Source organism: Mytilus galloprovincialis, chromosome 9, assembly GCF_965363235.1.
Source record: "Mytilus galloprovincialis chromosome 9, xbMytGall1.hap1.1, whole genome shotgun sequence".
NCBI classification, from domain to species: Eukaryota; Metazoa; Mollusca; class Bivalvia; order Mytilida; family Mytilidae; genus Mytilus; species Mytilus galloprovincialis.
In genome coordinates, this window is record NC_134846.1 from 43087437 (window position 1) to 43112287 (window position 24851).

The following is a 24851-nucleotide window of genomic DNA, read 5'->3' on the forward strand; positions in this document are numbered from 1 at the left end:
TCTTCATTATGTGTAAACTTAATTTCTACCATATTTGTTCCTCGAATCTATGATATTATATAAATAGGTTTTTTGGTCATACGGCTCATCCAGTATTGTTGGCCTCAATATATTTTGATTCGACAATTCCTGATTAAGGTGTTTACAAACCGAATGCCTTGGTGACATATCTTTCATCAAGGGATATTTTAATTTTGAAGGAAATTTTATGATAAATTGTGCATATCTTTCATCAAGTGATATTTTAATTTTTAAGAAAGTTCTCGATACATTGTCTGTAATGATAAATTTCTTGTTTAAGTTGACGGCAGTTGGTCGGACTGGGATAACTGGACAGAATGTTCCGTAAGTTGTGGTAATGGTACAATCCAACGTTGGCGGGCATGCGCAGATCCCCTTCCAGATAATGGAGGGAAAATGTGTGAAGGATCAGATACAGAAATTGAAATATGCAGCTTAGAACCTTGTCGAGGTACTGCCAGGTCCTTTGACCTTGAAATTCTAAAAATTGAAAAGTAATAAATGCGTCAGTTGTCAGTACATTTTTATATTGTAGATCATATTGGCAAGTATCTTTTTTATCTGAAGACATTAGCTTGGAAATAAAATATTCTAAAAATGTAGCACCAGTTGAGAATTCGAAGGGTTAAAGATATAAAATCACCAGCACCAACAAAAAGTAAAATAAGTTATTAGAAAGAAATATAAATCATTCTTAATTGTATGATTTGCTTTTCTGAAATTATGAACTGATATATGCTATATGATAAAATAATTGCCCTCTGTCTTTTCTTTAGTATGTACAGAGTTAGTTGAACCAGGTAACTCATCATTGTCGTGTGTTAATAACAGCAACACAATAACTTGTGTACTTAGTTGCGACGAAGGATTTGACTTTGACCATGACGTTAAAGAAGAATATGTGTGTGGAAATGAAACGTACTACTATTGGGATTTTCAGACAAGTGATAACCCGTATGGTCGACTACCTTACTGTACAGGTACATATATTGTCTTATTCTTTGAACTTATGTGCAATTTGACCTTTTTGATAGGATTGTAGAATTTAAAAAACGAAATATATTAACATGATTAATACTATGGTTGTCAATCAAACTAACGTTTTGGAGTTTCGGGGTACCTATCTTAAAAAGTTTGTTGAAGTCTATTATGATATCTAACATTTCTGTTAAATCCTGCAATTTTTCTTATGTATTATCAAGACTTTTGTTGACAAAGAGATAGTTTAAGGAAGAACTATATTTCTTATATCCGAATGGTTTGAAAATTTTATGATTGGCAGTATCTAAGGTTCTATTGTTAAAACTTTTATCTGACTAAACCAGAATGCTGTTTAAATTATTTATACACAAAAATATAATAATCATTTCAAAGATTAGGCTAATAGTTATGTCCGATCATGATACTAGATATACTACAAATACAAAGGGAGGTAATTCATTAAAACAAAATGATTTGTAATATATAATTACAACAGTGATGAAAGTTATATCTATGCAAGTATGATACATAATGGAGGACTCCGTATAATGTTTAAATAATCAGCGATCTAAAAAAAAAATTGCATAATTTTCCCAAAATAAAAATGTGTTACTGTCTGATTATAATTTCAGAGATTATTCCATCAACAAAAATTCACGTCAATCATACAGCATATTATGACATGGAGAGATGTGATACGTCTTCCACTGCCGATGTCAAAAACAACATAACGGCTATAATTGAGTCAGCTGCCCTGCAACTTACATGTGTGACGTCAAACATCTGTACCATAACCAGCAATGAAGTTATAAATTGCGACATTCCACTAAAGAATCTAGACACTAACTCTTCTGTGGGTTTTACAGTGAAATTAACATGCGATACAACTACACGTAAGTATTGTAAATAGCAAAATGTATAGTATGTCATTATTAGACCAGTTTCAAAAAAACGGTGACATTTTTGTTTTAGTTAAGATTATAATTATCAATACTAACCGCTAACAATTGAATATCACAACAGTGTTTGTCGTTTCATATTCTTTATGTCAGAACTTGTAGCCGACTATACGGTATGGATTTATCTCATTATTGAACATGATGAAGACTGTATGGTTGCCTATATTTGCTTGACTCCACTATATTTGAACTTCGGTGGATTTTTTTTTTTTCATTTGCAATCATAAAACCTTTCCTTATTTTTAAATGAATAACGTCAAGACAGGAAGAATTTACTTAAACAAATTCGATGTAACAAATGTATGATTTAAATTTCAGATGGACTGGAGACCTGTGTTTATGGATTTGGAGACGCCGTCACCGAACTTAAATCATTGGAAAACGGAACTGAGTTAGATTTTCAACAAAATAGTATAATATATAAAATTGTTCAGAATAGTTCTACATCTGCAATCAGTTTAAATTGTCCATCTGGCACAGTTCCTGTTATTGCATACTGCGGTAAATATTTTCCCTAGATATTTCATTATATTTTTTTAGATAGGTGTTTTGGTAAATTGTTTAGATAAAGCACATCTATTTGCAAAACGAAATACCGCTTTATTTTATGTCTATTATCACCAGCCAAGTAAGTAGCCAGCATTTTTGTTATCGTTGACATTGTCATAATCAGGGTGTCCCCTTGGTCAATTATTTTTTACGCCACCTCTTTCGCCACTTTATTATTTTTTTCGCCAAGTAACATATATATATTTTTGTTTAAAAATTTTTTTTTTCCCCACCCCCTAAATAAGATGAGTTTGTCCTATTGTTGTCCATTATTATTCTCTCAAACTTATCTTAGAGTCTATATTGTAACGAGTAACACTAAACACTTACTTTTAAAAAGAAGAACTTTATTTGTAACTGATAACGGGGAAAATTTGTTATATCTTGAACAACTTTAAAAGAAAGGGGCCACTTACTTTTAAAAATAAAGAAGATATAAGTCCCGGAATATTACAAAATTCTTGGACATGTTTTAACCATATTACACCAGAAAGATGTAAAGTTCTTTGGGAAAGTTTCTTCAAAATATTAATATGTGCCCTTTTGTACTAAGAAGTGGTTTTTACAACAAAACAAAAGTGTTTATCACTAGAAATTGATCCCTCATTTAAGGTGTAGTCATTACACTAAAGGGTTTACTCTCATCCGAGAGGTTGATCCCAGATCTTCCCAACCTTTTGAATAGATTTCTTCATAACGACAGTTTTCTTTTCTAGACCATTGTAAAGGAAAAAGTTGAGAAGCAAAAATATGCTTGAAACACTTGTGTCACTGAAACGACTTTAAAGTACCCACTCAAATCAAATATCTATATCAAAGTCAAAGGATAAAGTTTTAAATCAGATTTTTCTTGCTTTTGAACATTTTTTGACATAATAATAGTTTTCTTTTCTGGTCTATCATTAAAAGAAGGAGAGGAGACGTCAAAATTTTGCTTCAAACACGTGCGTCGCAAAATGGTTATTACATTCTTTATGTGACATGTGACGGACGCCATTTAACCATATCGTTTTGTCAAACAATACAATCAACACCTTTATTAATTAGTCCTTTGTTGTCGATATCTATAAACCGCAATCAGCTGATTATTGATTTTCTGTCAAAATCTTAAAGAGTTCAAGGTGAATTCCGAGTATTGTCCGATCAGGTAAACTCCGAGAAACCGAAAAAAGTAAATAAACAAGATGATTGAAAATAAATTGTTATATATATATTTCTTTCGCCAAATTCTTTCAATGACGAATTATAATCGCCAGCGGAAACCGTCATAATTATGAATTAACTGTTCACAAAACTTTGAATGAATTTTTGAAATAATAAGGCTTTCCTACCTCAGGAATAGATTACCTTAGTTGTATTTGTCAAAACTTTTAGGGGTTTTCGGTCCTCAATGACCTTCAATTTCGTTCTTTATTGGGCTTTTTATCTTTTTATTTATTCGAGCGTCACTGTTGGGTCTTTTGCAGACGAAATGTGTCAGACGCACAAATATAAAATTCCAATCATGATATCTTTGATGAGTTTCTGACCTTAAATTCAGAAATTATTGCGTGCATTTATTATTTCAATATTTTATGACGGATAAAAAAGGCGAAATTATTTATTGCGATAGGCATTATATGTTGATAGTTCTTTTCAGACATGAAACAGTTCTGTTATACAGTCTTTAAACAACTAGTTCGATCAAAGAAGAGTATTTTATTTTCCCCTAAAATCAAGCTTATTGTCAATATAAGTGTTAAAAATAAGTGTTGTTTGTTCTGCATTGGTTCCGGTTATTTGTTATATCGGATAGAATGCCTAAATGAAGCTAGGCTCGAAATTTCATTATACAATGTAACCATACGAGCGTATTCTTAACTTTTTTTATTTTTACTAAACTGTAATAGTCTTTCTTCCACGCATTTATATGTAACTGTAATTTATAATAAACTCCACTTTGCAATTCTTTGCTTCTTTATTATAGTACCTTGTAGCATTGGCCATTTCGCTTCAAATAATGAATGTCTGTCATGTAACAAAGGCACATATCAAGATCAAGATGGCCAAACGTTCTGTCTGTCATGTCCTAAGGGAATGACTACAGAAGGAACGGACTCTGTTTCTATTGATGACTGTTGTGGTATGTATGATAAAACAAATATGAATGATTTTGCTTAGTTTTTCTCTGCTCTTTTAACATAACGACCTTATAAGCTCACTTCGCCTGCATTTTCTTTCAAAACTTGGCATCAGTCGTCTGTAGTGTGTCACAGAAAGTTGTCGCTCTTCGTAAAACAATACAAAAAACTCCTGTAAATCTATTGGTTCAATTTGAATCAAACTCATCCATACTCATCATTTGAGTCTCTTTGTCAAAAGATGTGTACTAATGACCCCACCTGCCAATCAACATGGCTAACATGACTAAACATAGAACATTGGGGCATAATGCAGTCAAAGGAAGGATACTTTACTGTATTTGCATTTTTGTATTTCATCAGAAAACCCATGATAGACAAATAAACACTATAGATAGCAAATAAAAATCAGAAAACAAAAACTACGAGTCAATAGTTTTGCAAATTTCATCAGTCGACACCTCATTGGAGTTTTTTTTTCTTAAAATGATGATTTTTAAATTTTACCCATTCTGAGTGTTTTGCCAAAAATTTCGAAAACTGGAACACAAAGATACTATAGCTAGTAGTCACGTTAAAGAGAAAAAAATTATCAGCACAACAAGATCTTCAAATAAGGCCTTAACATCAGGTGATTCATTCTCTTATATGACAATTTGCATGTTTGCCTATTTTGTGAACCATAAAAAAAACTGATACACAAATCAAAAAGCCAAAATCAGCAACTAGTACAATGTGGTTATGTGATTCAAACATATATGATTGAATTGAAATGCCAATGGCTTACTTTTTCTGTGTTTTTGACAAAGTTTAAAAAGATAGAAAGTGTAAAAAAAAAGTGCCGACCGTAAAATATATTCAGTGAAACAAGTTAAACATATTAAAGATTTTTGGCAATAAGTCTATTCTTGTCTACATTGTTTGTATTGTGTATTGCTGAAGATGAAAGTAGACCTGTGTTGGCAACGCAGACATACCTTTATGAGCTGTAGTAGTTTTTTCGGGGCGATTTTTTTCTTAAAACATTTGAATTTTGCTGAGAAGAGTATTATACCGATGAATGGGAGTCAATTCTTACACATCAATTGGAAATCATTGGAGTGTTTTAATCTAGTAGTTACTTTAACAGTGACCAACATTTTAAATGTTGTTTATATTTGGTTATAACAAATGGATAAATTGACAAAAAAATACATAAAAGAATAACATTTTAAAAGATTCAAAAATCAAAAAAAAGTAGAAAAGGTAGAAAATTAACATTCATTAATGTATTTAGCAATTTAACAATGGGTACAATTTGGGGTTACCAAGGCACATTTTATTACATTGGACCGATATTGTGACATCAGTGGCGTTTGAGGTATTTCATATTATCAAATTAAAGAGACATTAGATATTGAACAAAGTTCATGAAAACTTCTATACGGAATTTCTTATTAAAACTTTAAACGGTTTCTTCTTATTTTCGTGATAGCAATTTCATTCTTTTGTATGTTGTAAATGACTTTGTTTCTTATATTTAAGTACCATTACCAATATCTGATGAAGATAATACTTGTGAGTATTTTTTTTAATATGTCTTTAATCTATAAACTTGTGTACATCCTTTTTAATACAACACACAGAGAAGTCTTTACATATTATTTTTTTACCTACAGGTGTTTATTGAACCGACCGTGTTAGTGAATGGCTTTCATTTTAGTGAGCGTTATGGCGTGTCGTAAAATAATAAACAGCAATCATGACTATCAAAGCTGTTGTTATGAAAATTAGGTAGTTCGTGACCGTTGAATAGTATATAAAATCCCGACATATACACGCAAGCTGAAGGGACACACGTTTAAAGCAATTTAAGTTTTAATTGTTGATCTTATTAAACGTTAATTAATTAATCTGAGCAAAAAAAAATTAACAGTACTAGAGTTTAGCGACAATTTACATATTTGTAATTTTCAGACGCGTTGATTTTTTTTTCACAATTAATTAACTATTATATTAGAGCTTTAGATATATATTGAACATGACAAGATCCACATCAACTAGTTTAAGCTGTAAGTAAGATTTATGTTTTTACAGTACAAAAACAGATGCTGATATTAAAGTTATTTTATAATTTCATTTCAGTGAGCATTATATTAGCAGTATGTACAAGTTGTACTATACTTGGTATTTTGGTGGGTGCTATTGTGTTGTATTGCAGACAAAAGGGGTATGTTAAATAATGTAGTATTAATTTACACTTGCATTGTGGCAAATAAAACGATATGTTTTAATCTGCGGAAAATGCGATTTACATAAGTCAAAGAATCCATGAGAACACTAATTCTTCTTTCCGGAATAAGCAACATGTATTTTAGAATCGTAAAAAGTGCCATGCCATTCAATTTTTTGGACTTGCTCATATATACATTTTTCCTGATTAACCAGAACCAGGGCCTTAATTCAAAAACCTTCAAAAAGTGCATGATATCCTATAAAATATATTATAAAACCATGGGATATAAATCTAACAAATTCACTGATAACTAATATCTATGTCGGAATTGATTTGTATGACCCCGCAACGAAGTTGTCGGTGCCATATATTTTTACCCTTGTCCGTAAGTCCGAAATTCCGTAACTCCATCATTCCGAAATTCCGTCATTCCGAAATTCTGTCATTCTGTCATTCCGTCATTCCGCTAATTTTTGTTGAAATGACGGGCTTTGGACTTTGATAAATTGTTGAAAATCACAGTTATACGGACTTTTTTATATAAACTCTTTTAGATATTGGGATGAATTTTTGCATGTGAGTTAACCAAGATGAGTTACAGATCAAGTTTAAGTTTTGTTCCGCTCCGTTAATTTTGGCCAAAATTTACAACTTTGAAAATTGTTGAAAATCACAGTTAAACAGACTTTTTTTCTAAACGTCTTCACATTTTGAGCTGATTTTTGATATGTGAGACTACCATCATGTTTGTGTTCACATGTGTTATTGAAATTACAGATTTTTCAACTTTTTGAAACTGGGTCATTCGTGTCGCTTTGTCACCTCACTTATACATTAAAAGAAATTTTCTAAATATCAATTTCAACTAAGTTGGCTGTTCTAGACAGGTTCAGAGATCGAGATACGTCAAACCTTACAATGTTCTATAAGTCAATAAATTCATTTAAGTATGTTAAGAAAATGTTAGTCGCCTTGCTAGTTCTAGTTTCCTTACGTCATAGACGGCATGAAGATAACATGTTGTATTCCGACAAAAAGGTTAGTAGTTTCGTGCATTGACAACGTGGTAGCCAAATGATGTATTTACTTATATAAATACCAATGATCGGCATGATATGATAAAAAATTGGAGTATTACGTTATTGACTACAGACATCATGGATAGTCTATAGAATTCATTTTTTAACTGGTTACAACAGCGGAAATAAGGTCAACGCGCAAGATATCAAGCCTATTGTATTTTCAAGATCTGCGATTATATATTAATTTACATACGACTTAGTTTTTTGTAGCTCGTATAAAATGAGTAATGTTTTTGATAGTGGCTATATAATGGACGATGGCTGTTATAATATTAGTAAGCCTGTATTAGACCCAACAGCAATGTGAGTATACGATAAGAAACATGATGAGCATATTTAAATTACCAATACATGAACGTTACTCAATATATCAAAAGAAGTTCTTGAATAAAAAAGGAGTGTATGGAAAGTGCCAATTTTATCCTTTTTTTTTTAAAACCATTATAGATAGAGAAAATCTGACAAGTACACAAATGTTAAGAAAATAATAATTTTATTTCTAGAGAATTGCATAAATTTTGTGATGTTAATATATTGTAGTATTTCTAGTGGCGGTAAGTGATATACAACGTAAACCATCCAAATGTTTTGATCTGTTTGCCTCAAGACTATTTAATTATCTTTTCAGCTGTAAATTAAAAAAAGGACTTTTGTAACGATATTCTTTTATTTCAGAGCATCTATTGAAGGGTTTGATTTTGACACTATCACATTGGGAGTAAACTCTCCAAGTCCAGTTAACGATTCTTCTCCGCCAACAACACTGGAACAAGACGAAGCGAAAATTGTTTCAAAGTTTGAAGTTAGTGAGGAGGATGACAATGAGCAGTCAATCTTGTAGAGGGAATGTTGGACACCTGAATTTTTGAATGGCATTAAAGTTGATTGTTGATGATAAAATATATCACATCAGTTTGTAACAAATCTGTACTGTAGTTTGTCTAAATGTCATGGATAGTCTTTTTCTTTATAATGGATAGATATTTTAAATGTTTCTGTATTCAAATAGTTAATAAAAAGTTTCATTAAGACTTCATCTTGTCTTCGTGTCATAATTCATAAGTGCAGAAAAATATTCTTAGTAGAAAACAAACATACACTGCCATGGCAAAACAAATACGATGAAAAGACAAACAAAAGGACAAAAACCCTATCATAGAAAACTGAAGACCTAACAATACGAATCCTACTTAAAACCTGGCGTGATCTCCGGTGCTCCGGAAGAATAACTGATACTGCTCCGTGCGTGAAACAGATTGTTTCGAAAAAAGGTACGTCACTTAAGAAGAAAATATGACAGGATAATTTTTATGACAATTGGAACATATCTGTTGTCGTAATTGAAATTCAGTCAACCAACTCATAATAGCATGCGTAAATATATTCGAAAGTAATGAATTCAACTTCGCCACATTTCCTAAGATAAGCAGCAACGCTCTGATCTACAAAGATGTTTCAAAAGTGTATTCTGTACAGTTTTGTTTGTTTGGGGTTTTTTTGGGGGGGAGGGAGGTCTCTAAAAAAATGTAGAAAAGAGTTTATCCATGACCACTCATAAAGTTTTAAAAAATCTTAGATTCCGAAAAAAAAGCTATATCAACCAACTACAGTATAATGAAATTGTTTGTATTTTACCTCTGCTGATTAAACCCGAGTTTACAAGGTTATTCATTTGGTATATTAAGACACTCTTATGCGGTCCCTCATATTTTTTTTTTTCAGTGTAAATTTACCAATCGTCACGAGTCAATACGAACAAAACAATATCAGGAGTCCAGTTCATAGTGAGTGGAGGAATCGTTGTCGGTATGAATGTCCGTTTAAATGACTTGGAAAATGTCTATGAACATTTCAAATATGACGGAATTTGATGAGACTGTCATCAAAGTGAGAGGGTTAGCGCTATAAAACCAGGTTTAATCCACCCTTTTCTACATTTGAGAATGTCTGTACCAAGTCAGGAATATGACAGTTCTTGTCCATTCGTTTTTGATGCGTTTTGTTATTTGATTTTGCCATGTGATTATGGACTTTCCAAATTGATTTTCCTCTAAGTTCAGTATTTTTGTGATTTTACTTTTTAATGCGACCCAAACTATATAAAATTTGAATGTATTCACCCAACATGCATTCATCTTTTTCTAAAGTTTTTTACTTCAGTGTTATTAGTATAACACGGTTTTGTCTTTGGGTTAATGACTTGTTAAACACCATAATATATATGGGTAGGGTTGAGTAAACACAAACATTTTGAACCCCGCCGCATGTTGATGTTCCTATCCTAAATCAGATGTCAGTAGTTTATAGGGTGTCGTTAGTTCATGTTGGTCATATTTTGGTAAGTTGTATAGTTATGAGTTAGGCCGTTACTTGTTTTCTCGTTTGAATTTGTACATGTCGGGACATTTGAAGGTACCAGTCTTGTATTACAACTCCAGTTTCCGGTGCATGTCAAAACATGGAGGGAAACAAAATAGTGCCTTTTTTTCTGAATTTTTTTCTGAACTCAATTTTTTTTTTTGATTATAGGTTTATGCTGAATTGAAACAAATATATAGACTTTTAAAAAATCTTGCATCTTTTGGGGGATATCAACCCAGGAAAGTGGAAGGATATCATGTTTACTGGAAGTGGTGCGGCCAAGTAAAAACAGCAAACAGAAAGTAGAAAAATAATGTTTTGACTTCAGGGTTACGTTACTTTTTATTCTTCGTGGCAAGACCCACTTTTTTTTCGATTAAATCACAATTTCACATTAGTACATACATGATATGAACATGAAATTATTTTTCTATGTAGCATTTTTATTTTAATTATTTTATTTCAAAGATCAGCTGTTTAACATGTAAGCCTATGGAGTAATTTTTTCATATGTTCATTGCAAGTAGCTCATGTGGACTTTTGTGTGCCCAGAATGATTAAACATCACGATTTAAGGACTTCTTAAGAGAAAAAAATCATGGGGTATCAAGTTATACTGAAAAAACTGAAATTATGTAATAATTATGCTATTTTATACTAGACACCATTCAAAAGTATTTATAGATATAAAGCACAACAGTTTTAGGCAAATTGAGATTTTGATGGAATTACATACATGATTTTCAATTAAAAAGAACATAGAAATAAAAAAAATTCCATGAAATCTTCTTCTTGTGATGAAAATTCTAGTTGCACTGTTTTATTGAAAATTAGTGAAAAATTAAAGAGACAGCTACATACAAAAGTAATATTTTTCTTTAGGGTTATTATTTGTATGGCTCAATTGTTTACATTTAGGTAGAATATGTATAAAATGAACTTTTGGTGAAAAGATTTTCAAAAAATATTAATTTTTCATGAGTCTATACTTCTTTTCCTGTCTGCGGCACTGCATGATTAAATGAAATTTCCATATTTGGGTTAAAAATTTGTTTAAAAAGTAAAACTATCCTTCGTGACAAGGATTTTTGTGATTAGGTGTAACACATAATCAATATTCTTAACAAAAACAACAACTTGAGTATTCATTTTGTTTTTTCTTGAATTTTATTTCAAATTTTATATGCATTGGTGTGTCAAGTACAGTCTAAAATCCATGATATAGTAGGCATGTATAAAGACCAGTATAGGCAATAAAGAGAAAGGTATGGTCTTTCTTGTGTTCAGATAGTTGTATTGTAGCAAATTCTTCAATATGAAAAAGTTTTGGGTAGTTTTTCAATTTTGACTTAAACAAGAGGCCCACTTGGGTAGATTTCATTGAAAAAAAGGGGGAGGGGTAAACTATTGAATGTGCTTCAATCAAACAGAAGGAAAAAAATAAAAATGATAGATAAGAATACTCTTTTAGCTTTACAGTATACAAATAATAAGAAAACATTCATAAAGATAGACTAGAATTAGATTTACAGATCATTTGATAGACATGACTGATTTCCAAATTTTGCCAGTTTTCAGAAAGGGGTACTGCTATAATAGTGGGGTTATTTTTATTAATACAGCCAAACAGTTCTTTTAATAGCATTTTTTATGTTCAAATATGGCTACTTAATGAAACTAAGTAAATGATTATTTTTTTTTTAAGACATGTCATTATTGTTATAGGTACCAGTCTTGTATTACAATTCCAGTTTCCGGTGCATGTCAAAACATGGAGGGAAACAAAATAGTGCCTTTTTTCTGAATTTTTTTCTGAACTCAATTTTTTCTGTTTGATTATAGGTTTATGCTGAATTGAAACAAATATATAGACTTTAAAAAAATCTTGCATCTTTTGGGGGATATCAACCCAGGAAAGTGGAAGGATATCATGTTCACTGGAAGTGGTGCGGCCAAGTAAATACAGCAAACAGAAAGTAGAAAAATAATGTTTTGACTTCAGGGTTACGTAACTTTTTATTCTTCGTGGCAAGACCCACTTTTTTTCGATTAAATCACAATTTCACATTAGAACATACATGATATGAACATGAATTTGTTTTTCTATGTAGCATTTTTATTTTATTTTATTTCAAAGATCAGCTGTTTAACATGTAAGCCTATGGAGCAGTCAATTACAAGACTGCAACCTGAAGGCTGACTATACGGTATGGTACGGAATGAGATCTCTACTGAGTGGAGTAATTCATAGTTATTGAACCTCATTGATGAAACTCATTGATGAAAACACTTGGGAATAGAAAGGTAAAATGGAAAACAAATATCAAATGAATGTGCAGTAAACGTGAAAATTTTTGTATAAGCAGCTCATATATTTTTATTTTGTGTCATACACGTAAAATTGAGAATGGAAATGGAGTATATGTCAAAGAGACAAAAACCCGACCAAAGGGCAGATAACAGACGAAGCTTTAACAACACGGTAAAATCCCTCTACCCGGAGGTGGGCATCAGCTGAAGGCCCTTAATAAAACATGTATACTATATCTTCTTATATATAGTTCAGAGACGTCATACTAAACTCCAAAACATATGAAATTAAAAAAAGGGCTACAAATAAAATTGAGAATGGAAATGGGGAATGTGCCAAAGAGACAACAACCCGACCATAGAAAAAAAAACAACAGCAGAAGGTCACCAACAGTCCAATACTCTTACTAAAGACTAGTTGATTGTTTTGGTTTTTCATCATTAATGTTGTTATGGCTTTCAGTAAAACAAAGAAAAAAGGAGGTGTCCCTTGTTTAACTATTTTTTTTACAAAATATGATCAAGTGTCACTGCGATGTTTCAAAATGACTAAATTCTCTAACCTCCATCGTATTGGTGTTAGTCTGAAGTAAACAAATATATACTATTACCAACTAATCGAAAAGCAATGTTTTGCTTAAATTACTTTGCTTCCCAAGTAATACATTGATGTGGTATGTGAAGTTAAACTAAACATACTTAAATTTTTTGTTTCAAACTACCCAAAAAAAATATTCTAAACTGTGACTTTATGATAACAATCCTCTTTTAATTCAACAAACACTATAATATGGTGATGTAAACATTTATTCGTGTTAATAGTACAACAATCCTTGTACTCAAATCTGAGTCAGTTGCCAACATATCTTCCATACTATCACAAGGGAAAGTTTATATTGAAATGTGGAAAATTCATATCACATATTTTAATAACATCAACTAAGTGATACATTATAAACAAAAATATAATGCAATTTAGCTTTAGTTATCATTTTACATATAATATATAAATAATCAACTTCTAATAACATGTCAAATCAGGGACTAGTCTAGGGAAGGAGAGGGATATAAATAGTCATACAATAAATTAATTGTTACGAATATAAAAGATTTTCTATGTACAATTTCATAAAACAATTTCAGTACACTGAATTCTCACGGTTGTCTTTGTCAATTGGTAAAAGATAAATATCGTAAATTTCTGTATAATTACAACTTTTTGAAAATTTGAAAAAGCAACAAATGTTTGTAAATAGATTTGAAATGTTTTATCCTGCGTGAAGAATGAAAGGACTGCCTGGAATATCTTCATCTCCATATTTTACAACTAATGTATGGTCTCCGACTTCCTGTACTTTGAAACTGACAGTGAATTCAGTTTTAGTGTTTTTCTTGACCAACAGCTCGGGTTCTGCAATTCCACTTGGTGAAATCATTCCAACCATAAGCATGGCTGCTCCTAAAGTAAAAACGTTTATAACTTTAAATGGTATGTAAAACCGTATTTAATTGTTAAAATAATGTACAACTCACTTAAAATCATTAATTATTTTATATTCAATCTGTAGTGGATTAACAAAGGTAAATATATAAGTACACTACATAAATAGTTTGAAAACTGAGAAGTATTTCATATTACAAATGATTGTATAGGTGTGTATTTGGTCTTTTTTCAATCATATATAATGAATAATGATCTCTATTCTTTCAAAAATTAATGCATTTCCAGCTGATGGCAATCTATCAATGATATACTTTCAAAAACTGATAAACAGAGTTTAATGGAATATTAATAACCGAATGCGGGTCGTTTGATTTGAAAACAATCGTTATCTGTGCAAGTAGAAAGATACCACACACACATATCAGCGTTAAATTGAAATGCTATGAAGAAATAACCGCTTTTCTGTAGAAAATCAATAAAAGCTTTAATTTGTCTTTCAAATCCCAATCCAATATAAGATGTATAATTTACCTTCTCTAGCAAAGTAAGTGCAAACTTTGTAGTGTGATTATTATGTGTTGACTAAAGAAATGAGCGCAAACATCTTTTAAAACGTAAACAGTATAACAAACGATTTATAATTCTGTTGAAAGAACACATATCCTTACCAGCATCCTTTACATCAACGGTAAAGCTTTGTAGACGGCCAGGAACTGCCTTTTTGAGTCCTGGACCACGAACAACAACTCGTCCTGCGTCACCTTTGAATCTTGCTAGTGATTTTTGACCTGGTTGTTTCTCGACTGTTTCAACCACCATGGTACTCTGTTCATTTACCGGAGATGGCTTACGTCCAGAACCTGTAGTCAATAACAAAAAAAAAATTATAACTTAATATTATGATTTACTCAATAGCAAAAATAAAAATGACCTGAATAATAACAAATAATGTAATGAGATAAAGCGTACACTTTTAATGTCCAATCTCTGTGTTTCGGTATGTTCACATACATAGTGTTTTCATTTTCAACAGCTTTCAATTGCCTATAAGTTGTCTATGCCAAAAAATAGAGTTAAAGTACATTTAGATATTATTGTAAAGTACCCTTTCCATATTGTAAGGAAAATTGCAATGATGATGAACTGTTTAATCTATGATTTGCAATACGAAGGAGGTTGAATATAGTGTAGAATGTCAGTAGAGTAATCGGGGTTGCAACTACTATGTTAAAAATACACTCATGGTAACAAGGTGATAGACGAATAAAATTTAAAAGATATTTGCCTAAGGTATATCAATATGTCAATACTTTTGACATTCCATCATCTAAACAACAATCAATGATACACTATACAACTAAAAGCTAGTTTAAGGATTATGATTTTATATAAGAAAGTAAATGTTAGTTGAATGTACACAAAATTAGTAAAATATATTTTCTAAACAGAAATCTAAATAAAAAAATCAATACACGATTAAACCATATTCATTATACATTCTTCGTAAAGTTTGAGAGAAAATAAAACTATTTTTAATGACTTATTCGTGTGAAATTGGTAGGTTGTCTAAAAATTTTAAATGAACCCAACACAGCATTATAATAAACTTGAAAAAAAGGAATTGCCGTTTTCTTTATTTGCATTCTGTAATGTATTCTAAAAAGAAGTACATGAAAAAACAACAAAACAAGACAAGAGGAGGTGGGTAAACAATAAAACACGCAACACAAAGCAACAGTTTTAAGAGTAAAGGGAAGATAAATTAACTAAAATTAGCAATTAAACGCTTGGTCTAAAACAAGACTTCTTAAGAGCTTTCAAATTGGATTCTTATCATAAGAGAAATTGAAAAAAACTGATACTATTATTAGACTCAACATAGATACCAGGATTAACTGTCTTTTATTACTATGAATAACGTCCGAGAACGTTTTATACATCTAATATTCATTGAAATTTGAAAGTAATTATTTTTTTGAATAAATAAGATAAGCATTAAGTGAGCTATAAAAGAAGCGATAAGCAACAAAAGTAACATACTTTATTAGATGTTATAAAGAATAATGTTAAAATTGACCAAAAGGTGATCGCATTTCTTTGTTAGGTAATGAATAAACTACTAAGAATTAGGTTTACTAAATGCTGACAGATAGCGAACAATACATGACAATGTTTTATGACAAGGACTTTTGCTGACCATATATATATTGCGCAATAATTATAAGTATTATATCTCGCATGATGCATGTAATATGATTAAGTTTGTTTCATAAAGTTTCCATTGTAATTGAGCTATAGCTGTTATAGTTATGACCATTTATTTAGGTTCCTGTCAATTATAAAGATTGTGCAGCTCTGAGGAATGATGGAATGTATTTGATGGATTCAGAACAGTACAACCTCGAAAATAGAATGGTAGGAACGTAAACAAAGACAGATCCCTGGCTTGACATAGCAAATATCACAAATAAATCGATATTTCAATTAATAAGTACTTTTTGTTCCAGATGGTTAAGAAATAAAACGTTTTACACAGTTTATCTTAATTAGAAGAGATTTCAAGGTAAAATAATTATTATAATATTTTACTACAATCTTTGATAATTAAAAGTCTTATTCGTATTTTTCAGAGAATACATAAACATTTCCAAACAATTACATTGTTGTGATTCAAGCCGTTCTGTCAAACCAGAGTTTCAAATTATTGTTTTATTTTGTACAGCGATAGAAATTTGTGTACCTTACCAGGAGGAGCTGAGGAAAAATACAATAATTGGCAATAAAATGTATTATATTGAACTGAATACACAACACTTAAATTTCTTTGTGTATACCATCATCATTTTAACAAATCCATTTCTTTCACCGAAAACAATTTCATCATTTTTTTTTCTGACCTGTTTTTCGATGACCTAATGATTTTTCAATATACTTGATTTTAACATACTTGATTTATTCAAAGAATTTTAATACATGTTTGCATCTTAACATATCTATCAACATAATTTCATTTATGTACATGTGAATTATCCGGCAACATCTTTAATTGGTAAATAATTGATGTTGCATTGGAAAATTTCCCCCAAAAAAATGTCAACCCCAAAATTGTCTGTTCACAGATATTTGGTTTTTATGTCATCAAGTTATTTGTCCGGAGACGAATATATATGACTATGTATGTCTTTATCTGACTTCAATGCGCCTAGCAGGTAAAAACATAGATAACTACTACACCAGATTTAGTTCTCATACGAGGAAGTAATATATGCAAATTGCCCGAAATGTCCTTTTCTATTAAAAATATACCTCAACAGACTGGGATTGAATAATGAATAATTAATGAGGAAGAATAAAGCAAAAAACCTGTCATTATATTTACAAACCAAAAAAGCCAAACTGAATAGCTTATGATCAGTTAAAGGTTTTTTTTGCATCAAATATTCCATAAAAGTAGTGCGTCACTTGCACATTATGCCAAAATCCGGTGCATTGCTAGTACCGTACCTTGCCCCTCCTCTTTCCCCTCTTCCTCGTAAGGATTTTTCATTGATCCACCAAAAGAAAATAAAGATTAAAATCTAGTTAATATTATAATCAACTACTGCATTATGAATATGTGGGGCATTTATGTTTTGGTATGTCATCTTTCGGGATTGACCGATGCTTATTCTTTTTTTTATAATTCATTTAATATTTGCAAAAGTTGAAGAATGTTTTTTCAAGATATGGTTTGAAAATTTTTATTAAAAGTACTACAGTTATGTGGAATTCTAAAAATATATTCAGATATAAAAACAAATTGATAACTTTTCATATTGACAATAAATGAACAATAGGAAACAAATTGTAAACGGTTCAACCGCACCCTGTGTCCTACTTGCTATAACATATGTCAGTCTTAAACTTTGATGGTGATTGACAAAGAATAACATCAGTAAAATACAAAAACAAAATTTGTGTTCTTGGAGAAGCTTATTTTCATGTTTCAAAATATTTAATGTTATTACAAAATTATTTTACATCTACATCTTTGACTGAATGTTAACCGCAAAAATGCCTATCGTTTATCATGAAAATACGAAAAAGTGATAAACATGTACGTCTTTCGCTCATGTATAAAAGCTTCTTTTAGTTTCCTTTTTTTGTTTAAAGTTCGTCAAATTGATATCTATAATAACTTTGAGCACAGACTAAACATTAATTATAACACCGACAACGACGAGGACGAAGGAAGTTAGGGTTACAATATCTGTATCCCTCGACAAATTGTCACATGCTGGACAAAAGCTAAACGATCAGATATTTTTCATTGGTGTTTACTTTAAAGATAAATAGTTCAACTTATGTAAGATAAAAACACTACTTAGAAATAACGAAAATAGTGTACCTGTGATTTCAGAAACATATGGACTTCCTGCTATATTAATATTTCCATACTTAATAGAAATGAGGTATTTTCCTGGAGAAAATGGAGTGTAGCTGAACTCATAACCATCGTCAACTTCTTTACAACTTAGAGCCACCTTGGAAGGACCGTCAATAGTGAGAGCAAGGAAACCTGATCCTGCTCCAGCCGTTCTGACTGTAAATTTGTTCTTTGCACCTATATTACAGAACAGTACAAAGTCAGTAATAATGTTGACAAATGACATTGCAACTAAGGTTAAGAAATAAATATGAATTGATAATAAATATAATGATTTAACTCATAGGGTTTCAAATAATACAATATAATAGTGAGAACTGTATGTGTTAACTACAAAATACGCTTATATGCTATACATATGCATTAATAACATTTAAAAAAAAAACTATTGCCACCATCAAACCTTTCTTTAATACGAGACATATAATGAATGTCTATGTTGTTGTAGTTTACTTGCATCAAGAATATCAACGTCTTTTACTTAGAACTGATGCATAAGAGAAAAACTAAACTGATTTTCAGCATCGTAACAAAAAATCATGTTACATGGATTTCTCCGGTAGAAGTCTCACTTATACTTTCTATTATATTTTAAATATGAAATGTTTTTTGAAGTTATATATTCTAATCAAATTTATTTGTCACCACACGGTTACTTACCTTTCTTCTTCAGATTGATTTCCCCGTTTCTGTCTATATTTCATATCACAATGCATTATTCAAATATTTAAATAAGCTTCTTATCATTTACGTCATCATTGACAACAATATACTTGAAACAGTTTTACAATTCTTGCTATTCAATAAATATTCATGCAATAATCATAAAGCATTTTTGTTTTAATCATTGGTAATATCATCCTCAAAGCTACATTTTAATTTAAATAAACAAATATGATTATACCTAATCCTAACCCTAACCCTAACCCCTATCCTAACCCTTAATATATCCCTAACTCTAAAGTTTGATTACAATTCGATCAGCTTGTACCGTTTGATGATATAAAACGTTCCAACGTCTTGACCTCTCGAACTGTTGCTAAACATCAAATCGTGTCAATGTCAAATATGGTAAGTTAAGAAAGGACTTGTCATGCACACTGAAATCAGTATTGCCGTTTATATTGTTGATATTTCGTTAATGTGTCCTTCTACTTGATCATAGATTGTAATCATTCGGAAATGTGATCTTGTCAAATGAAGGAATGATTATTTTAAAGAAAAGAAACCCATTCTATCAAAATAGCTGCCTAAATATATCATTAAATTATTCTGAAAAGTTGCCTTTATAATTCTTAAGTATCCAAATCTTTGAGTGTTTTTACAAAATACAAAAATGTAGACATTTATAATGATGTATTAAGATATGATTAAAAATCTAAGCATAAATATTAAAGAAATTCTGTTTTTACTGAGAGGTAAGGAAATGGTACTTTGGCGATAAATTGAATTTGCAATTATCGCGAGATAACCATTGCCCGAAAGAAACCAATATCACTTTCACATGTATGAATTTTCCGCTTACAAAATTTTGTACAGTAAACAATATTAAAAATATTAAACATACTCTGTATATTATAATTCTGTATTTTCAAATTCTTTCTGACAGTGATTCTGCGTTACGTACACAAAAATATTATACCTATATAAACATGGCAATATTGTAGCTTAGCTTACAGTATATTTTTATTAGTGTGTGTTGAATGTATAATGTGTATGGAATATTTTTCATGTTAAGCTTATTATTATATAACCAGTAAATTAATATTCAATGAAAAAAACGAAAAAAAAAGATTCGATCAATGTAGACTAATTTATCTTTTGAATAAACTTATTCTTAAAATTTGTCTATTTGACAACGTAAAAACCTCCTTCTACATTGTGTGTACCGGTGCTTTCAATGAATTTATTTTAACTGATTTAAAAAAAATCCACATGTGAAAGTGATTTGACTTCAACAATCAGATCAAACAATGACATACAATACTTAATTATCCCAAGTCAATTATGTTTCCTTACCAGTCTTTCCATGTTCAAGACCTTCACCATTGGCACAGACCATAGCTGGATCAGCTGCAGCTGAACCCACCATGACGGCAAAAGGACTGTCAGGAATATGGTGATCATCTAGTTTTATGTCAATATAGTGAACACCATTTTCCTTTGGAATATACCTAATCGCGTATATTCCGTCATCCATTTCTTGTACGAAACAGTCCTCATGACCGCCAGATGGGGTTCGTAAATATGCGTGTAAACGACCCTTTGCGCCGTTGTATGAAACTGTAAATGTGGAAGCCTTGTCGACCTGAAGTTATGATATACACGATTCAATGTTGTTTTATTCATACATTTACACAGACGTACATGGTTTATGTTCAATTATTACAAGGTATAGTTAATTCCCTTTTTAACCAGATATCTCGAAATGAACGGATTTAGAAGTGTCGAATTCAACACTTAAAGTTCACTTTGAGATGTAAAAACAATTCCGCAAATGAGTATTGGTATAAATAATTATCGAGCTATAGCCATGGATAAAGTTTTATAAAAAGAAATCAAATTTGCACTTTTCTTTGTATTATTAAAGAAACATTGATCAAAATACATCTTCATTGTTTAATCATATGTTTATCAGACATCTATTCAAATCAACCTATTAAGTAGAATATACCCAATTTGCTGCGTCCATTAATGAATTCTAAAAGAAGGGACATAGTTTTAAGACTAATGTAACGACAGACAAAAGCGTTAAAGGGAAAATACATTGTTCGTAGTATTAAAGACAAATATTGAAAAAGAACAAAAACTTAGTTTTGGTAGCAGTTTGCTCCTTTTAAACGTTTTCATATATCATACCGCGAGTCCTCTGTCTTTCAAAGCGTGTACTGTAACAGTTCTTGCCAAACCACTGTCTGGAGCAATGTTGACCATGAAAGGTGAATTTGGTATGTGCTCGTCATTGAATTTAACGTGAATACCATACATTCCTTTTAAAATATAAAAAAATGCATTCAGTTCAGTTATGAAAATATATAAATCATTTTGCATCAAGTTCATTATCACTGTTGACGTCTAAACATGTAAAAATTTTTACATTGAATAGTGTTGCTTTTAAATGGAAATTATTAAAGGTTTACCTGACAAATGTACACTTAAATACTTCAGAGTGCTTTGATGAACTGCGAACGGTTTTTTTTTTATTTTTAATATCATTGTGTAGTTACTTTTACTGATATAATGAAAAATGTATAATGGATAGAAGAGGCTTTTCGATATGTGTGTATCTTGCAGGCATTCAGAATGTTGTTAATGAGTACCGGTAAAACACAACTAATCAACAGTAAGCGAATTGTCAGAATAGTATTGAATAAGCTTATGATAAGCGTGAGATTGAAAGACTGAAAGATTGAAAACGACAAAATAATTGTATTGCTAAACTTTTTAAGGACTTTTAGACCAAAATGACAGTTTCAAATGAAAGTTGGTTTACTAGTGAAATATTTACAACACATAACGATATATTGTTGGTAATAAAACAAAAAACATTGATTAAAAAAAAAGATGTTCGTCCAAAATAACAAATCTAATTAGGGGAATTCCCTGGTGATTTTCAATACTAACAATATTATTCTGATTAAAATTAGTATATACTCAACATGATAAAATAACACACTTGTGACAAAAAAAAATATACCGGACAATAAGAGAGGAAATCAAATCAAAAATAAAATGTCGTTCCTTTTCTTTCTTTTTTGAATTTTTTATTTTTTTTATTTTTGGTTTTGTTTGTCCAATGTGTAAACATCTATCAACAATTTACAAGACAATAGATTAAACATGACGTACCTGGTTTTTCAACCTTATATGATAAACCTAAAAATCCATTGGGTCTCTGTTCCAAAAACATTTTTGGAGTTGAAGGACCCTCAATAGCACATGACAAATGGCCTGCACCTGCTTCTCTTGTGTAGATGTTAAAGTGATCTGTGAAAGGTAATACATAAAATTTAGCATTTAGTCACTGTATTTTAGGCATGCTTAATAAATTAAGAATGGAAATGGGGAATGTGTCACAGAGACAACAACCCGATCAAAGAACAAAAACAGCGTGCTTCGGCTGGCCTCTTAACAAAAATACGTACTATTTCAGTAAATTACTGTGATTTTCTTACTCTATAACGTCAAACACATTATTTATCTTTAATCTGATTAATATTCCATTCAGTGTTCTACATTTTTCTCTCTGATTTACGCTACAATCAGTAACTCGATAAAAACAGGATTATATGTTGAAGATCGTACCTTGACCTATAATGGTTTACTTTTATAAATTGTGACTTGGATGGAGAGCTGCCTCATTGGCACTCATAACACATCTTCTTATATATATATCTGTTATAGTTTAATCACTAATCTAAACATGAGGTATCACAGCATTGCGCTATCTGCCGGCAAAATTCACCCAAATCTTTAACAAAAAATGCTAAAAATTTTCATACGTTATTTGTTTGAGGTCTAAAACTATGACTTGCTTCGTGTAATTCACAATAACGAAACACGTAATAATAGGAGATGTAATGTAAAAGTTATAGAGACATAATGATAAAAAGAACCAAAAAAAATATTGACGTACTTTCTTTTTTAACTTCTCCTTTCTCTACCCCGGGTCCTCCTACTTGTACTTTGTGGTATCCACCAGAGGAAAGCTGCCCAACAGAATACTGGAATGGAGAGCCTGCAAAAAAAGTATTTATGTAATATTTAAAATATTTTTACAAATCTACTTAGAAAGAAAATAATTTTTGGAAGTAAGGATCTTAACATTTGAATCAGAATAAAAAAAAACGATTTATAAAAATAATTACTAAATTAAATACGTTTCCTAGTGTTCCATCCTATTTTGTATACTGCAAACCAAGCAAAGTTTTAGTCAGGTAATAACTGAAAAAACAAAGAGCGTTTTGGACAACTCTATTAATGCTACGAATGATGAAGTAAGTCGGTAACTTAACATGAACATTGAAAAATAGTTCAATAAAATAAGGAAAAAAGGAAAATGAAACTAAATCATCACTAAATTTCCAAAAAGATTGCATACAAAACATATTTAGTAGTTTACATGGTCTCGACTTAAATAAAAAAATTACCTGAAATATGAAGAGCTTTGTGCTTGATACTAAGCGTATGAAGTCCTTCTTTGTGCGGTGTGAAGTTCAGTCGGTAGTGGAAGTCATCTTCATCCATAATCTCACACAATTCAGTTGTACCAGATGGGTCGGTCACTGATGCTTCCATGTCGAAGGGATTAGTTCCTGAAATGGCATATAATCAAATTAAACCATCGTTTATTGTGTATGAGTTGTTCATGTTGTTGTTGATAGAGATGCACAATGATGTTAAAATAATTCAAAATGTTGTATGTCACTTATATAGGTTAGAATAACTGAATATTGTGTGCTACTTTTTGTTTGTATATTTTCATCTAAATTAATAATCAATTTAAATTTCACACTTTTCGAGAAAAAAAAAACTTTACAAACAAGTCAGTAGATTTAGAATTATTGTTTGACATTTGTACAGAACAGTAGTTCGAGGGTACATGTGAAAATGTTTATTGTGGATTCATTCATTTTTCGTGGCAATCAATTTTCATTGATTGAGGAAAACTTACACTTTCTTGAATATTAAATGTCATGGTTTTACTGAAGTCTTCATACAACACTTCGGAAAAGATTTAATTCGTTGAACATTTAACTTCCCTTATACGAAAGAAATCCAAAAACATTGGCATCTAAAAACAACGAATCCACAGTATCAATTAAATCATTTTTATTATTCATCTGAATATGTTTTACCAAAATCTTCGCATGTTAAAACAATCTATACAAAATTATAGAAAAATGTTAAATATATACAAACCAGAGTATATGAAACCATTTTAAAATTTCTATCAGCAAAATATGCATTGTAATGTGGAATAGTCTTTAGATGTGTTAATATATGTCTACGTACTATGTAATTTTATCATTAAAACTATTGAAAATGACTTAAGAAATTCTTACCTGGAATTTTCAATAGGAATTCACATTTAGTTCCTTTCTTCACCGGCTCTGCTTGGACCATTTCTTTCTCGATTGTTTCTCTGAGACGACCAGAAGGTTCACCGCCAACGTTCAACAAGAATGGACTTCCTTTAAATATAGATAGTTGGTATACACTTTAAACATGCTTAGAATACTTGAAGTTTGAATATTTCGCTTAAATTAATTTGCATAACAAGGCAAAACAAATTGTGCCTTAAAGAACACTACGATATGTTCTTGTCTCGACCGTTAAGAGTTCTTAAATGTAATGCATTATAAATCTTCCAATGATATGTT

At 30.7% G+C, this 24851-nt stretch overlaps 2 protein-coding genes across 3 annotated transcripts in view; one reads left to right on the top strand and one right to left on the bottom strand.

Annotated features, from left to right (window-relative positions):
• The window catches only part of LOC143045038 (uncharacterized), a 33010-nt gene extending 24047 nt beyond the window's left edge, over positions 1-8963 (top strand). The window contains exons 19-27 of the mRNA XM_076217325.1: positions 302-472; positions 798-1001; positions 1635-1895; positions 2280-2462; positions 4477-4632; positions 6155-6187; positions 6755-6839; positions 8138-8230; positions 8603-8963. Coding sequence (XP_076073440.1) covers positions 302-472; positions 798-1001; positions 1635-1895; positions 2280-2462; positions 4477-4632; positions 6155-6187; positions 6755-6839; positions 8138-8230; positions 8603-8768 — 1352 coding nt within the window. The 3' untranslated portion in view covers positions 8769-8963. The remainder of the gene's footprint in view (positions 1-301; positions 473-797; positions 1002-1634; positions 1896-2279; positions 2463-4476; positions 4633-6154; positions 6188-6754; positions 6840-8137; positions 8231-8602) is intronic.
• Positions 8964-13387: 4424 nt separating this feature from the next.
• Positions 13388-24851, bottom strand: part of LOC143045040 (filamin-A-like) — a 42135-nt gene continuing 30671 nt past the window's right edge. For both annotated transcript variants that reach the window (XM_076217328.1, XM_076217327.1), the window contains exons 8-16: positions 24534-24662; positions 23619-23783; positions 23105-23206; positions 22318-22455; positions 21328-21458; positions 20488-20776; positions 18430-18645; positions 14711-14902; positions 13388-14057 (exon numbers count right to left, since the gene is read on the bottom strand). In XM_076217328.1, the coding sequence (XP_076073443.1) occupies positions 13867-14057; positions 14711-14902; positions 18430-18645; positions 20488-20776; positions 21328-21458; positions 22318-22455; positions 23105-23206; positions 23619-23783; positions 24534-24662 (1553 nt within the window). In that variant the 3' untranslated portion in view covers positions 13388-13866. The remainder of the gene's footprint in view (positions 14058-14710; positions 14903-18429; positions 18646-20487; positions 20777-21327; positions 21459-22317; positions 22456-23104; positions 23207-23618; positions 23784-24533; positions 24663-24851) is intronic.